At 28.1% G+C, this 17163-nt stretch overlaps 1 protein-coding gene across 4 annotated transcripts in view; it reads right to left on the bottom strand.

Moving 5' to 3' along the window:
• LOC147809931 (uncharacterized) overlaps positions 1-17163 on the bottom strand; it is a 44171-nt gene that overhangs the window by 9152 nt on the left and 17856 nt on the right. Inside the window, exons 2-5 of one of the 4 annotated variants that reach the window (XM_087164688.1) lie at positions 14753-14854; positions 12726-12851; positions 11538-11641; positions 1666-1724 (exon numbers count right to left, since the gene is read on the bottom strand). In XM_087164688.1, coding sequence (XP_087020814.1) covers positions 1666-1704 — 39 coding nt within the window. In that variant the 5' untranslated portion in view covers positions 1705-1724; positions 11538-11641; positions 12726-12851; positions 14753-14854. Of the gene's footprint in view, positions 1-1661; positions 1725-11537; positions 11642-12725; positions 12852-14752; positions 15621-17163 lie in introns of those variants that run through there. The other 3 variants (XM_087164689.1, XM_087164687.1, XM_087164690.1) reach the window with 3 other exon arrangements.

Below are 17163 nucleotides of genomic sequence, written 5' to 3'. Positions count from 1 at the left end.
CTTGCTTCAAAAAAATTATCACCCAAATTGTGTATAGTTTTGGATGAAATTGTTGCGGTAGTCAATTTTATCAAATCAAGAGCTCTTAACTGTAGAATTTTCCGCGAACTGTGTTTCGAATCTGGTGCAGAATACGAACATTTATTATATTATTCTGAAGTTAGATGGCTGTCCCGGGGCAAAGTTGTTCAAAGAGTATTATTAATACGGAGAGAAGTCGAATTATTTTTGAGAGAAACGAAACACCCATTAGCATCTAAATTCTCCGAGTTGAAGTGGATTACTCAAGTTGCTTATTTGTCAGATATTTTATTTGAAATAAATAATCTAAATACATCCATGCAAGGACATAATCATACTATTATTGAATTAACTGAAAAAATTACATGTTTTAAAATTAAACTCAAATTATGGAGAAATAAGGTTGAAGTAAAGAAACTTGCTTCATTCCCGAATCTTAATTTACTTGCTGAAGACAATAATATTGATATCACAGATTTTGAAATACAGAAAATTATTATTAATCATTTAGAAAAACTAATAACAGACTTTGATCGATATTTCCCTGCAGACGATGTTTTCAAATATAATTGGGTTCAAATGCCATTTAATTTTGATGTAAGTGATTTGCATGAGGAATTTGTTAATATTAATCAATTTCAAGAACAATTAATAGAAATACAAAGTGACCAAGCACTTCGATACAATTTCTACAAAAACACTGAATCTTTATGTGCTTTCTGGTTAAAATTAAAAACCGAAAAGCCAATAATTGTTAAAGAAGCCCTAAAAGTATTATTGCCCTTTTCAACAACATATATGTGTGAGGCTGGTTTTTCGTCTCTGTGTGTAATCAAAAACAATTACCGGAACAAGTTAAATCCTGAAATAGATATAAGGTGCTCCTTGACAAGCATTCAACCGAGGTTTGAAGATCTTTCAAAATGTATTCAAGCACAAGGTTCTCATTAAAACTGTATGACTTGCATTTAAAATTTAAGAGACTTAACATATGTATTGATATTTCTTTTTTTTTTTTAGGAATAAGTTAAAATGTCAATTATTTTCAAAAAGTTATAAATACATTTTAATTTGGTCAATAAAAATTATTAAAAACACTTGATTATTAATTAAATTTTCCTTGGATCGAAAAGTACTTTTGTTTATCTTTATTATTAAAAAAATAAATAAAAAATTTGTAAGTTAAAATAAATCATCATTGTAGGATTGAAGATTTTTTAAAAATACGATCTAAAATAAAGCAATGAAAAAATTTTGACTTGTTTTTTGGGTCACGACATGAACATATTTCTCAAATTTGGGTCGCGGCTTAAAAAGGTTAAGAACCACTGCTTTATAGGACCAAATGTTAAAAAAGGGATAGAAAAGGAATCAAAATGAAAAAGGATACTTTACAGGACCAAATGTTAAAAAAAGGGATAGAAAAAGGGTATTTTACAGGACCAAAACTCTAAACATACAGCTTTTATAAAACTTCATCAAAAATTAAAAGATGGAATACTCAAAATAAATGTGAAATTATAAAAACAAAAGTGAACTATAACTAGATAATTCTAAAAAGAGTAAAAACACTAAATGGAAAAATTAAAAAAAAAAAAAATAGACAAGTACAGTTTGCAGGCATAAAATCATATACTTACTAACATTTGTATTATTCATTAGATTAAAGGCATTTAAGTTCATTTTATAATCCAGCAAAATATCTGGAAAATAAGAAAAATATGTTACATCTAGGAATGAATTTATTTGTGTTCTTTTAAATACATGCTTGCAAGATATAAATTTTAAAATAAATAGAAAAATAATAGGTAAAAAAAAAACTTTTTTTAAAATCTTTGTAAAAATAATTAACCATTTATTATTGTGAGATAAGAAAACAAATAACTATATGATTTGGTATTTTTGAGTAATTTGTAACAGCTAATTTTTATTGAATTTGGATTTATTTGAAACAACAATTTTAGTTTTGAAATAGTTGGTACAATTATAATTTTGTAGTAATTTGGAGAAATAATCTATTATTATCCACTAAAAATTATTGTAAGAATAATTTTTGTATAAATAATTTAATTTTATGCTTTATTTATTTAATACTAGCCGAATGTTTGTCTTTCATACGTGGTGAAAAAAAGAATAATAACCAATAAATTAGTACTGAACAATACTACAAAATCATGCACAAAACTAAAATATATATACCAACACAATTAATGAAGCTAAATTAATTCCAATATTTTTGATTAATTATTATATTTTGCATTTTCAGGAGGCTTTATGTTATTAGATTAAGCAAAACTAATTCTTAGTAGTTCATCCATCAAATTGAAGATTAACTCTATTCATCACTTGGCATGACGCCACTGCTTGAAGTCAACTCATGAAAGTTAAAATTTACCACAATAAACCAATATTCTACGGAACTTATTTATTTTGAGGGACCGTAAAAAACTTTCCACGCTACCTAGATTTAACCCACCCTGAATTGATGCAGTTTTAATAGACACCAAATGCACTAATATAATACAGGGTGGTTAAAATTAAACGCACAGTACTCAGAGGCTCATAGCTCCGGTTCTACTGGACGGATCCGAATGAAATTTAAAATATACATTATGTAGAACATGCGCTCGAGGCTTTTGCAATAAAAAAAAGTTGAAATTTTTGCCTAAAATTTCGTCGAACTTTTGTCGAAAATTTAAACTTTTTTTAATTGCAAAAACCTCGAGCGCATGTTCTAAAAGAAGAACCAGTCCAGTAGAACCGGAGCTATGAGCCTCTGAGTACTGTGCGTTTAATTTTAACCATCCTGTACATTGTATCTATATTAGTATCTTTGGTACCTATTCAAACTACGCCAATGAATACAACAGCAGTGGTACCTATTGTCAGACTATGGATTTCAATGAACAAGGTTCGAGTAAGAGTCAGAGATCACGAGTTCGAAAAACCTCTGAAGGAGGCAGCTCGAACATTTAAAAATAGTTTAAAGACAGAATTTGCATAGTATTAATTTTGAGTGTGTAAGTACCCTCATTATGCAACTATTATGTATATATATATATATAACAAATCAAGATTGGATTTGGAGTTTTTGTTTCTTTTGATTTCATGACTGTATGTATTGAATTCATGTTATGGAGAGGATTGTTTTCCTTTATGATGTTTAAGTTAAGTTATGATTTTTCTTGCTTAATAAAATTTATAATTAGTTAAAAGATGACTTTTTCATTATGCTTGCTGGGCATTTTCCACAACGCACTAAACTCTGCCAGCAAGGTTATGGGCCATGCCTGCCCAGCTTAGTTAAGCTTTTGTCGTCTTTAGAAGCAAGTTTATTATAACGCTACTGGGGCCGTTTAGATAGATTGGAGATGGCCGAAAATGACAGCAGCTCCATATTGGGATTTACAAAGCTAAACAGTTTCAATTACAGTAGTTGGAAAATAAATATGAAAGTATTACTCATCGATAAAGGCTCTTGGGAATTTGTTGGTGGTACAGAGAAGCCATTACCAACTGATGTAACAGACAGAGACTTACGCTCTTATGAAATGCGAAAAGCTAGAAGTTACTCTACTATATTCCAAGGAATTGATGAGCAGTTTCAACCGCTGATAGCCGACACAGAGGACGGAAAGACAGCGTGGACTATTTTGAAGGAAAACTTTGAACCTACCTCCCGAGCACGGTTAGCCGGACTTATTGATGAATTCTTTGAATTGAAGTTTGATCCAGAGAAGGAGACTATTGGCATTTTCTGCAAGTTAGTAAATGAAAAAAGGAAACAGATTCATGACGCAGGTTTTGCAATGCCTGAAAAGCTCACATGTTTCCAATTAATTAGAAGATTGCCAGCAGATTATGACAACTTAGTTCAAATGCTTTATCGACTAGAAGATAAAGATTTTTCGATTTCTAATGTTGAAAAGGAGCTCCTAATAGAATCTGGAAGGATACAACAAAAGCAGAAAGACAGAGGAGAGGACATAGTCGCCGATGCTTATACTACTTCATCTACTAGAAAGCAAGCCTATCGGAAGTTGAATGGAAATAAAAGCAGTGGTCGCGTCCTGGGCAATGATACAACAACAACAATTATGTGTTCCTACTGCAATAAGAAAGGACATAGTGCGGAAAGATGTTTCCTGAAGAAGAAAACCACGAAACGGAATTCCAAAACTCAAGATTCCAAGGAAACTTTTTACAGTGATTTGACTACGATACGAGATGCTGAAATTCGCCAAAGGAAAGACAAGCAGTTTGTTGAATTCCTGATTGATACTGCCAGCACAGCTCACTTCTGTACACAAAGAGACTAGTAACTTCAAGACTTTGAATCCTAGTCAAGTACTTGTTGGAGATAAAAACAGTAAGTCTGATATTTTTGGTATTGGTGATATACATTTTAATGTTAAAGATAGAGATAAATTTGTTCCCATAAAATTAGAAAATGTATATTTTGCACCCAATATGCGTAGAAATTTAATAAGCGGTTCGAATATGGATTTAGCAGGGATTACTGTAAAATGGGGCAACAACAAAATGACTGTACTTGGTAAAAACCATAATTATTTATTTACTGTACCTAGAATTGATAAGTTGTATATACTTAAAGGCTATGTTGAAAAAGTGGTAGTAACTAAAGAATTAGCATTAAGTACAGGTCTAGGTAGGGAATTGGTTCATAGACGATTTTGCCACTTAAATATTGGAATGTTAAATCATATGAGTCAAAACAATGTTGTGAATGGTTTAGATAATTTGTGTGGTAAATTTGATTCTTGTAATACTTGTAAAATAACTAAATCGACTAGAACTAGTTTTAAAGTAAATCACGGTATAATGACTAAAAGTGTATTAGAGAAAGTACATATGGATGTTTGGGGTAAAAGTCCAGTAAATTCAGTTGGTGGAGCTGAATATTTTGTATCAGTAATAGATGATTTTTCTCGTTATGTTGAAATTTTTACTATAAAACATAAACATGAAGTTTTTAATTGCTTTAAACTGTATTTAGCAAAATATGAAAGACAGTTAAATGTTAAACTTAAATCTGTAAGGTGTGATAACGGCATGGAATTTTGTAATGTAAAATTTCAAGATTTTCTTAATGAATTAGGTATACGTATGGAGAGAACTTCAGTATACACTCCAGAACAAAATGGGGTAGCCGAATCTTATAACAGAGTAGCTGGAGAGGGAATACGCTCAATGTTAGCCGATAGTGGTTTAAAAGGTAGATTTTGGGCAGAAGCACTGCATTGTTTTGTTCACGTAAAGAATCGTAGTGAACACAAACTACTGGAAGGTAAAACACCGTTTGAAATTTTCTATGGTTATAAACCGTCAGTTAAACATTTCAAAGTATTTGGATCTTTAGCGTATGCTCATATTCCTAAAGTTCAGAGAAACAAACTACAACCAAATGCAAAAGTAGGAATTGTAACTGGATATGCAGTCAATACTAAAGGTTATAGAATTTACTTGCCTAAAGATAGGAAAACTATAGAAACTATACACGTAAAAATTGATGAAAGTAAAAACGGAGTTAAAACACTATTTGGTAAACCTAGTAATGAAAACTTTTTATTTATAAATCTGAATTCAGACATCAATTTTGATGATAACAATGAAAATGAAATAGATAAGGTTCATGCTAAATCTCCAGATTTAAAATTAAAACCTTTAAGAATAACAGAATGGACTAGAGTTGAGAGACCGCGTAATAAAAGTAGCAGAATAGATGTTTACTATTACCCTCCAAGCGATAAAACCAGATTGAGATCAAACAACCAAGCTAAAGAATATTGCGATAAAAACCAAATTGAGTATGATCATTCTAAATTTAATTTTAAAGCTTTAAGCAAAACTCAAAATTTAACTTCTTCCCATAGTGACACTGATAGCGAAAGTGAAGATTCGCCATCTAATTCTTTTGTAGATAATCAAATAAGTGATATATTTGAAGGTGAGGTATATAATGTAGAAATACCGAAAAACTTTTCTGATGCACAAAAACTACCAGAAAGAAATCAGTGGAATAAGGCAATGGAAAAAGAGTTAAATATTATGAACGAAAGAAAGGTATGGGAAATAGTTGATAAGCCTCCCAATGCTAAAGTAATAGGAAATAGGTGGGTTTATGCAGTCAAAAGAGATGAAAACAATAATGTTAAACAATACAAAGCTAGACTTGTAGCACAAGGTTTTAGACAACAGCATGGTATTGACTTTATTGATGTATTTTCACCAGTTGTGAATTTTTCAGTTATTAGATTACTATTTATTATTCTTGTATCAATGTTATGTTGGAAATATGCACAGCTAGATGTGAAAGCTGCATATTTGTATGGACATCTTAGTGAGGTAATTTATATGAAGCAACCTCCAGGTTTTGAAATCGAAGGTGAAATGAATAAAGTATGTTTACTTAAAAAGTCGATATATGGACTTAAACAATCAGGTAGAGAATGGAATTCTGAGTTAGATACTATATTAAAATCGATTGGTTTCGAAAAATTCAAATGTTGTAATTGTGTGTATAAAATGAATAACATTATTTTATTAGTATACGTTGATGACATGGTGTTATTTTGTAAGACTAAAACTATTTTAGATGAAACTATTGAATTGATTAAGAGTAAACTTGATATTCAAAATTTAGGAAAAGTCAAATATTTGTTAGGTGTTAACTTTGAGAACAAAAACGGTAATTTGTATTTACATCAAAAAACTTATATTGAAAAATTATGTAAACGATTTAATGAATTACCTAAAACTCATGTTACGTTACCAATTAAAGTAGGTTTTAAATTGCCAAATAAAGTAAATGAAATTGTTGAAAATAAAATAATGAAGAAATTTCCTTATCGTACATTGATAGGGTGCTTATCTTTTATAGCAAATCGTAGCAGACCAGATATTTCATATGCTGTGAACGTTATGTCACAATTCTCGAATTGCTATAATTACCAACATTGGACTGTAGTTGTAGATTTAATGAATTATGTAATAAATACTAAAGAACATAAACTTTGTTTATCAAATCTTAATAATTCTTCTTTGATAGCTTATTCAGATGCAAATTGGGGTTGTCATTTAACAAACAGATTTTCTACATCAGGTTATTTGATATGCTTAGCAGGTATTCCTTTTAGTTGGAAATGTAGCAAACAAAAATGTATTGCATTAAGTAGCATGGAATCAGAATTTATAGCTTTAACAGATACTGTTAAAGAACTTTTATGGTTTACAAACATATGTAATGAGTTAAACATAATATCAAAAATTGAAAAACCTGTTTTGTATTGTGACAATCAATCTGCAATTTATTATTGTAAAAATAATGTTGAAAATTTAAAGACGAAGCATATTGATATAAGATTTCATTTCGAGAGAAATTTGCTTAATGAGGGAAAATTCGAAATTAAGTATATTAAAAGTAAAAGTAATTTGGCTGATTTTTTGACTAAGGCTTTAACTAAGACTGAATTAAATGAAATTAAAGGAATTTATTTTGAAATGTTCGATGGGGCCGCATGTCAGACTATGGATTTCAATGAACAAGGTTCGAGTAAGAGTCAGAGATCACGAGTTCGAAAAACCTCTGAAGGAGGCAGCTCGAACATTTAAAAATAGTTTAAAGACAGAATTTGCATAGTATTAATTTTGAGTGTGTAAGTACCCTCATTATGCAACTATTATGTATATATATATATAACAAATCAAGATTGGATTTGGAGTTTTTGTTTCTTTTGATTTCATGACTGTATGTATTGAATTCATGTTATGGAGAGGATTGTTTTCCTTTATGATGTTTAAGTTAAGTTATGATTTTTCTTGCTTAATAAAATTTATAATTAGTTAAAAGATGACTTTTTCATTATGCTTGCTGGGCATTTTCCACAACGCACTAAACTCTGCCAGCACCTATCATCAAAATTAATTAAGCAACAATAGCCTCAATATGTTTCTCCTTAACAAATTAGTACCTTTTTTCATTAATTTTGGTTTATAGAGTACTTAGTTTATTTTTTAAAAATTTTAATTAGTAAGTATTACCAAAATTAAGTGACCATTATTGGAAGCAAAAATTATAAGGCAATTTTTTACTTTCCTTCTAAATGAATTAGTACCAATAATCCATTAATTTTGCTTTTTTAGTAAATATATTAATTCCTATTAATCAACTATTTTTTTTACTTTCTCTTATTATTTTAATTAATTTTTGTGAACACCCATTTTGTTGTGTTTAAATGGAACAAAAAAAAACAGTAAAAAAAGAAAACCTAAATAGATGATGTTATTTAAAAATAATTACACAAATAAGAATTGAGTAATTATTTATATTGAGTTTGAATGATTGTGAAATACTGAGACACTGCCTTAAAAATAATGGTTAGAATCAGTCTCTTTGGAAGAAAAAAAAAAGACTTGGGATTATTTTTTTTCTTCGTAAAACCTGTATGCTTTATATTGAATTATTATTATATTGAATTATTATTATATATTGAATTATTATTATTTTTTTTAGCTAACTTATCTATTTTGATACAGGATTAAAAATTTATATTTTAATGCAAAAATATATAGATTAAGTATTTATTTATTTTTTGATGAATGACTACATTTATAAACACAATCTGTTACATTTATTTTGTCACTTTAAAAATCAAGAAAAAGAAGGGAAAAAAAAAGAAATCACAATTTTAAATTAAAATTATGGTTTGGTAATTGAAACTTTATTTTAATAGTTTAAGTATTCTTTAAATTCTCTATTTCATCTAGTCTTTAAATTTCAATCATGTATTTGTTTGAAAATGGTTGCTATGCATTCAAAGCTATGTATTATAATGAAAAATTGTTTTAGGTAGTTAGAGCTTCTAAAATATTCTTATAATATAGTTTTAATATTAATTTAATTTTGATTAAACATTTATAAAGTTTTTTAATCATAAATCAAAGTTCTTACAGTGCATTTGAATAAAAATCAAAAAAATCCAATTTAAATGAAAAAAAATCTGATTTATTTTTTAAAATTTTTTTTTTAAATCAAAAAAATCACGAACCCTGATTGATACACATATAGTCATCAATCTACTTTGTGCAGAACATTAGAATTGAAATTAATTCATTTCATCAACTTCCAAAAGTAAAACACTTTTTAATTAGTGAATATATCTATAAATCTAGGTCATAATTTTAAAGCTGTCAAGGCAAATAGATTATACCATAAAATAGAAATTTCATGCTAACATGTGAAATACTCTACATCTAAGAAACTAATATATTTTTTGCAATGGCAAATAAAGTACAAAAATGCTTAAAAACTACAGCATTTAATATATACATTACTGTAAATAACTGAAATTGGTGGTTGTTGACTTCCGCCAGTGAATGTTGACAATCACAGTCGCTTTGGTAAATGTCCAAAATATATACTAGGTCTAGTTATGCGCCACTGCCCGGTATGCATTTGCCCGGTGTACCATTGTATTTTTAAGGACCAGTGCCCTTGCCCAGTATGCATTTAACTGGCACTCTGAACACTGATGTTTCTCCTAATCTTTTCTTTGCAGATATTAAAATATCAAATAAATGTTATATCAACGAATAAACGGATATCACCTCGGATATAACAAATATTTCGGACACTCACTGAACCGACTATGTAGTTGCTGACTTTCACTGGTGAAAATTGACATTCTCTTGATTTCGGTCTTTCACGATAATGTATACACTAATAACTATAAATTTAAATTGTTATCTGTTTGTGACCAACACTGGATGGCCACAATCACATAGGGAAAAAACTTTCTAACTGATTTTTTAGACTGATTGTATAATATGGATTAATATGGTCACAATCTCTCAGGAAAAAAACTCCCTGACTGATTTTATAAAAATTTATCAATTTCTGCAACTGGTAGTATAAATTTCATTATTAATTTTTTAGCAATACCTTATTCTCATCCATAAAATATGTCACAAAACTTTTATGTTAAGCACAAGCACATCAAATAAGAGGAGCCCACATTATGCAGGATAACCATATAAAAGAAACCACAATCATTTTGTAGGTACAAATTTTAACTAATGCTGTTGTCGTCGTAGGCCATTAAGGCAAAAGGTGCGATTGTTTTTGCTTTCCAGTGACGCCATCTGTAGCTGAGAATTAGACTTCAGCCACACCCATACGTCACACCAGCTTATAGGACGAAACCATTCATTCATCCACAGATCTTATTTTTAACCTGAACCAGAGAATGGTCAATCCCCAATTCAGTACCCCTAGAGGTATAATTTGTTATGGGAAATGGAGGACTTTGTGACCAGACAGATTTAATATACACCAGTCACCATTTACTACACAGTGAGTCTTCGGCTGGCTAGATTCAAACTCCTGTTCTCACGCACGTGAATCCCACGTTCTGCCAATGAGGCTATCTCGGCCAACTTTAACTAATCTCACCCCTAATTGATACAATAAAAAGTTGATAGTGATAGGTCTTACACTCTCTACTAGATTTAAAAATAACCTTTTTTTTATTTCATAATTATTATGAGATCAATTTAAGAAAAATTATTGCAAGACTACTTTAACGAAAATATTGGACATTTGGGTACCTGAAAATCTAATTAATTAATTTTTCTTGACTTTTTTTAAAATTATAACTCCCTGATTTTTCACTGCAATGTGACCACCCTGTAAACACTAAATAAATTAATATAAACATTTTTTATAAGGTTCATTGCATTCTTCAATTCATAATCTTCAATGAATTTATTTTAGATAGTTATGACATATTTTTGAATAACAAATACATTAAAAACATTGATGATAATATTAGATACTAATTATTTTCTAACTGATTTAAAAATAAAGTTTTTATTAAAAAAGATAATAAGTAAAATTTACAGAATTTTCAGAATTTTAAATTATGAGTAACACTTGCTTTGCTGATACTTATTTAAATTTACAAGCCATCAATTATCTGAGTATAGATTCATTTTGACAGGGATTCTTACAGTGAATTCTTTAGATTTCATAAAATTTTTCAAAATATACGAATACATACAGAAGTTTTGTTTAAATTAGAACACCAGGATAAAATTGCCAAATCTAGTTATTTTCAGGAAAATAAAGTAGTAACAATTATTTTCAATTCTTAAGAATATGAAAAGATTGCTCAACTTCATTTGAATGAAGTCTGCAATCATAAAATTCACCAACTTTTTTTTAAAAATAAAATCTAGAATAATAATTATAAAGAACACTTGATTTTGTTTTAATACAATATGGAACTTTCAAATCCACTTAACTTTGCTTCCATAAAATTTAGAATTATAAAAAAAAGTTTGTTCCTATAAAATCAGGAATTACAAAATCCAAGTAATTTTATTAAAATAAAATCTAGAATTACAAAAACTACCTAAATTTATTTTAATGAAATCTAGAAAATGAAGAAGAGAAAAGCTATTTCTTTTAGAAAAAAAAGCATTGGCTGTTAAATAGCCTCGTAACTTGAAGAAAAACCTAAACTAATGTCTGTTTTAATAAGTTGTCTTTGTGGTTGTGGCGTATCATCTGCGCCCTCTAGTTTTGTTCGAGAAGTTTCAACTAAAAATAAAATATGCAAAAATACACATATTTATAACTGTTTTTCTTGAAGAACATTTTAACATAAAAAATAGCCCTGTGGCAAAATTTTATAGAGCTATCTGGGACATAATGTTCCAGCACTAATATCTTTCTGCAAGATACTTCTAATAATAACAAACATGTATGTTACTAATTTAAAATAACAAGAGCGCTTTGCTTACAACTACAAAAAAAAAACTATAGAATTCTTTTAAATTGAGCATGTAATAATTTTTTATTCTAATATTATGGGTGGTATTCTCGCATTTTGTTTGGGGGGGGGGGTGAACGCACTAGTTATTTCCTTTTTTGCATTTTGTAAATAATTATCACAATAAAAAAAATTAAAAATCATGAAATCCGTAGTGGTAATTGTCCAAAAAAAGATAGAGGACAAAATCACGAGAATAGAACTCTTCAAAAAGGGGTTTCTTTTCAAGATTAGGTTGTTGTATCGAAATGTTATTGAATAAAAAATGTAAGATTTAATAACTATGGAGAAATCTATACTAATAACTGCTCAAAAATTCTATGGAATTATTGCCTTAAAAAGCAAATACTCAAATGTCCGATTCAAATTTTCCATACTGCTTGAAATATATCGGAATATTTAAAATCCAACTGAAAATCAATATCAGTAACTGTCAATAATACAATCGAAACATTACATTGCGTTACGATACCATCGTCGTAAATTGAGCGAGTCAAAAAGTGATTAACTAAAAGTGACTAGCTTTAATTAAGGTTTTTTTCCCAATTGAAAATCCAAAGACAACCTCGATTTAAGGTTTTTATATAGAAGGTTGTTTTCCAAGGTTTTGGATTAGGGTAATGTGCGTAGAATAGAGGAGATTGTCGCAGACCTCGTTTTAAGGTTCGAGGGCTTACACGTAAACCTCATTACAAACCTTTTTAAGTTTGCATTAAAAGGTTTTTTGCTTACTGGAAATAAACCTTATTTTGCTATCTGGGTAGTATATTAATTGTAACATAAATAATTCACTCTTTTAATATGTTATTTCAAAACAAAACCATAATTCTGCTTAATTTTCCTTTTTCCTACCCTTTCAGGCACAGGAGAGGCTGTGGGTGTGGGTTTAAACTTGTGCTCTTGTTTTATAGATGCCATTAGCTTCTCATATAAAGTAAGCTGTCTAGGAGGTGCAGGCGGTAGCTTCCTCTCAGACACCTAGTAAAAGATCAAAAAAATTTCATACCTCAAGCATTATAGTAAAACTAACTTTACATTACAAATAAATCTCAACATAAGAAAAACCTAAGATAGCTAATACAAAAAACATTTATTTTATAAAAAAAATATTGACATTGCTATTATTTTCATAAGTCAAAAAAAAAAAATCTGAGTAAAATAAACCTAAAAATAAAAAAAAAGGATTTTTTTTACATAAAAATGTAACACGTATAAAAAATATTTTGCAATATTACAAACGGGACAGATCTCCTATTTGATATAATTATATGTTTCGAAAATAGTGAAATATGGACATATACAGTTGCTATACAGCCCCTGTTCAAATTATTAGACGCACTGTATGATTCTAGTTGAAATCTTAATTATCAGGCAAAACCACACAGCTTCATTATTATTACATGCCTGAAACCAGTTTGCACTTATTTACGTTCGTGTATCAATTGGATAAATTAGACGATATATTAGTATATAAATATAGAATATTTATTATATCAGGTAATATATTAGTATATTATAATAATTAGATCAAATTATTAGATGTAATGTAGCTTTTTAATAATTATATGTTTTGCACTAGTTGCAATACTTTTATATTTACACATACATATAATGGGTTTCAATTCATAACATTTTTTATATACTTCCTATTTGTATTTATTTTAAATACATTGTATTACAATGTTAACCAATTTATACACGAATGTAAACAAATGCAAAAGTGTTTCCGTCGCATAAAAACAATAAAGCTGTATAGTATGACCTGATAATTAAGATTTTACATAGAATCTTATAGTGCGTCTAATAATTTTGGCCATGGGCTGTATACAGTAAAAAAATTTTTACATGTGTCTGCATTGATTAAAAAATTAAGACCTTTAATGAGTGTTTTAACTTTAGATTTTTAATTCCTATTTTGGCAAAACAATATTTATAGTCATTTATTATTATCAAATTATTAAAGTGCTGTTAAAAGTGGGTAAAAAAATGTATTTTAAATTGAATGGAGGAATAAAAAGTATTTTATTAACGATTGAAAATTTGAACAAGTATATAAATATATATTTCTTGGTGAGGAACTATTCAAATTATTGGTGTTTGCGTGATAATCAATTACTATTTGTAGAAAAAATAAATAAAATGCCCATATTATACAATAGAATATATTTATTTCGCACAATATATAAGAAAATGTTGTTCATTCTTAGCTTATCTTTAATACAATTTATAAAAAGTATGATTCTCAAGCACCCCCTGGGTACTGCTCGGGTGTGCCATGTGTGTAAAGACGGTACTGTGATAGAGCTATTATAAGATTAGACCAAGTAGGCATTTGCTCATCTCTCCTACCCTTGGTAATGAAATTGAATTTTTGTTAAAAACCATAAATAAATAAGTTTCCTAAAAATTAGTTTTGGTATTTAAACATGCAAATCTTGTTTTTAATTTACCATGTACATAAAATTGAAAAAGAAGGAGTCTTTAAATTTTTAGGAGCCTTGCATTAAAACAAAAAGATCATAAAAAACAAAAATATAGAATGAGAAAATCTAGTTTTTTGATAAATCATTTGATGATTATTTGAATTGGGTCATTTAATGCAAAAATCTTTATTTCTAAAAAGCACTAATGTTGTGTACATAAAAATGAAACGATGGTATAAAATTTCTAGAAAAAAAATATTTGGTAGTTGGTCTTTAGAAATGAAATTTTTTTTAAAAAAAAGCGAATTTATTGTAAATATCTGGAGTAGAAAAATATTTTTTTTAACAAGGAGCGCAAAAGAAATAGAATTTTAAAAAACCCCACAATATCTACCAACAGTTTTGATCAAGCAATAAACAAACAAAAAAAGTTATGTTGAACAAATAATTATTTACCATTATCAAAAGTATCTTCCTAATCTTGTAAGAAATGCAGCTTCAGAAAGGTTCATTTCAGCAGCAATTTCTTGTTTAGTTTTTTTTTTTTTGATACTGCCTCTAGCAAATTCAAAAACATTAAAAACATAGTTTCAATAGATATAGTAATCAGAAATAAAAAGATAGGGATAATAAAATTCAAATGTCAAACAATTCATATCTTACCCACGCTAGGAGTTTAAAAGTACAAAAACCCTTAAAAGGATGGTAGTTGGCTGGTTTGCAAAAACCCAGCCACGTCAGTTTATATGCAGTGGAAATAAAAGGCAAGTCTTAATAAAACTCGAATGTCAAACAATTTATTCCCTAACCAGGCTATGAGTTTAAAAGTACAAAATCCCTTAAGAGGATGGTAGTTGGCTGGGTTCACAACCCAGTCCCTGTGGCTTCTTTTTATATGAAAAGACCTTATTATGTTTGGGGCTAATTCGGTTTTTTTTTCAGGTTTTTCCATGAAATGATCTAATTTCGCCCAAAGATGAGTGCATTTTTTAAATATATTCTACATGCATTCTTATATGTACGAAACAAAAAATATGGTATAAAAAGTATTAATAAATTAAATGATTATGAGGAGAATAACTATCTTAGTCATATTTATGCCTTTTAAATGTACAATAGCATAATGATGAAGTTGATAAAATAACTTTTTGCAAAATGTAAAGCATGATAAACAATATAATTAGCTTTATAGTTAATGAATGTAATTTCTAGATGCATTGCATACATTCATGAAATTAAATATACATATCTGTTGAAGCATGTGGTATGTTTATTTCTATTTTCAATGTGTGAGTTTCTTATATGTCTTAGAAAGTACAAAAAAAAATCAACTTTTATCTTTATTAAACCATTATTATGCATTTGAAATAAAGAAAAAACATAATAAATTTTAAATGTTTGTTTCTAAGCATTCCAAGTAAATAGTTAAAGATTTTATTGAACATGCAGAGATGTTCATTATATTTAATTAATAATTATGTATGAATTAAGATATCATGTACAATCAATATCTACATATCTGCCAACTTTTAATCCCTTCCATTATCATTTTTCCAGGTGGTATTAAAATGGAATTAAAATTTCAATTTTAAGCAAAAAAAAATGTTGTATTTGAAAAAAATTAAGCTGACAGCCATGACAGTAACGCATATTAATATAAGTGCTTAATTTTTTTAAGAATAGTGGTGATCAAAATCATTTAAAAATTAAGTTTACAAAAGAAAAAATAGTATATATTTACTACCACTTTAAATATGAAAATAAAATTTTACGCCAAATGCGTAAAAGTTGGCAGGTATGTATCTATAATATATATTCTCATTCCATTATATGTTCACTATATAATTCAGAGTTCCCACTGTTTTAACAAAGCAAAAATTAAGCACTTTTTTTAAAAAAAATTAAGGACTCTTCTGAGAAATCAAGAGCTTTAAAAATAGTATTGTTTATTATCGAATATTCATATACCACCAGTGACAAGGCGAATCATTTAACTTTCTTAAAAACAAAATTCAATAAATGAAAGAGAAAAAAAAAATAACAGAAAACAATTTTATTATAATGTAAATAATGAAATAATTGTATTAATTAACAGAGCTTGCCAAAGTAGAAGCAAGCAATTTTTGCAAACTCGGGTAGTTTAAAAAAAAAAAAAAAAAGACATTTATCGAATATTCATAATCCAATTTTAATAATATCATTAAATTGAATTGTAAAATTAAGTGCCAAAATTAAGATTTGCAATTCTTTTCATATTATTAAAAAGAAAAGAGAAAATAGAAAAATTTAGGAGAAACAAAGAAAATATTATTACAACAATACTTTGCTATTAGGTAGGCATCACATGTTCAGTTGTGGGCCAAGTTTGCTAAATATTCAGTTATGTCCAAAAATATTCTTTCTTTTCCACTAATAAAATGTTTCATTTATAAAGGAATTAAAACAAAAAGTTGAATTAAAGTTATGCATGAGAGTAGTTTTCTTACTATGTCATGTTAAATTAAGTCCTATTTCAAGTAAAAACATGCCATACTAACATCCAAGCACCTTAAATTATTCCACTTTTGCTTATTAGACTTAATTTAATTTTTTTTAAAAATCATTTAAATAAATAGTTTTATGAAAGTTTTTATTAAATAAAAATATAATTACATTTGAGAAAATGTTTACTTTTCAAACCAATGTGTTTTATTAGTTCTCGGTGAAACCCATAAATGAAAGGGTCTAGAACGACTTTTTAAAGGTATCAATACATTTCTATGGTCAGAAAATTGGTAAGGTTCCTTAATTAACAAATACTGATAAGTTATTTATTTTTTGATCACTTATAGGTATTTACTAGTAATATTTCTTTATAATCCTCTATC

The sequence above is a fragment of the Parasteatoda tepidariorum genome, chromosome 5, assembly GCF_982258835.1.
Source record: "Parasteatoda tepidariorum strain Cologne lab strain chromosome 5, Ptep-v5.0, whole genome shotgun sequence".
Lineage (NCBI taxonomy): Eukaryota > Metazoa > Arthropoda > Arachnida > Araneae > Theridiidae > Parasteatoda > Parasteatoda tepidariorum.
The sequence above is the reverse complement of the archived record's forward strand: the minus strand, read 5'-3'. Positions and strand labels throughout refer to the sequence as shown.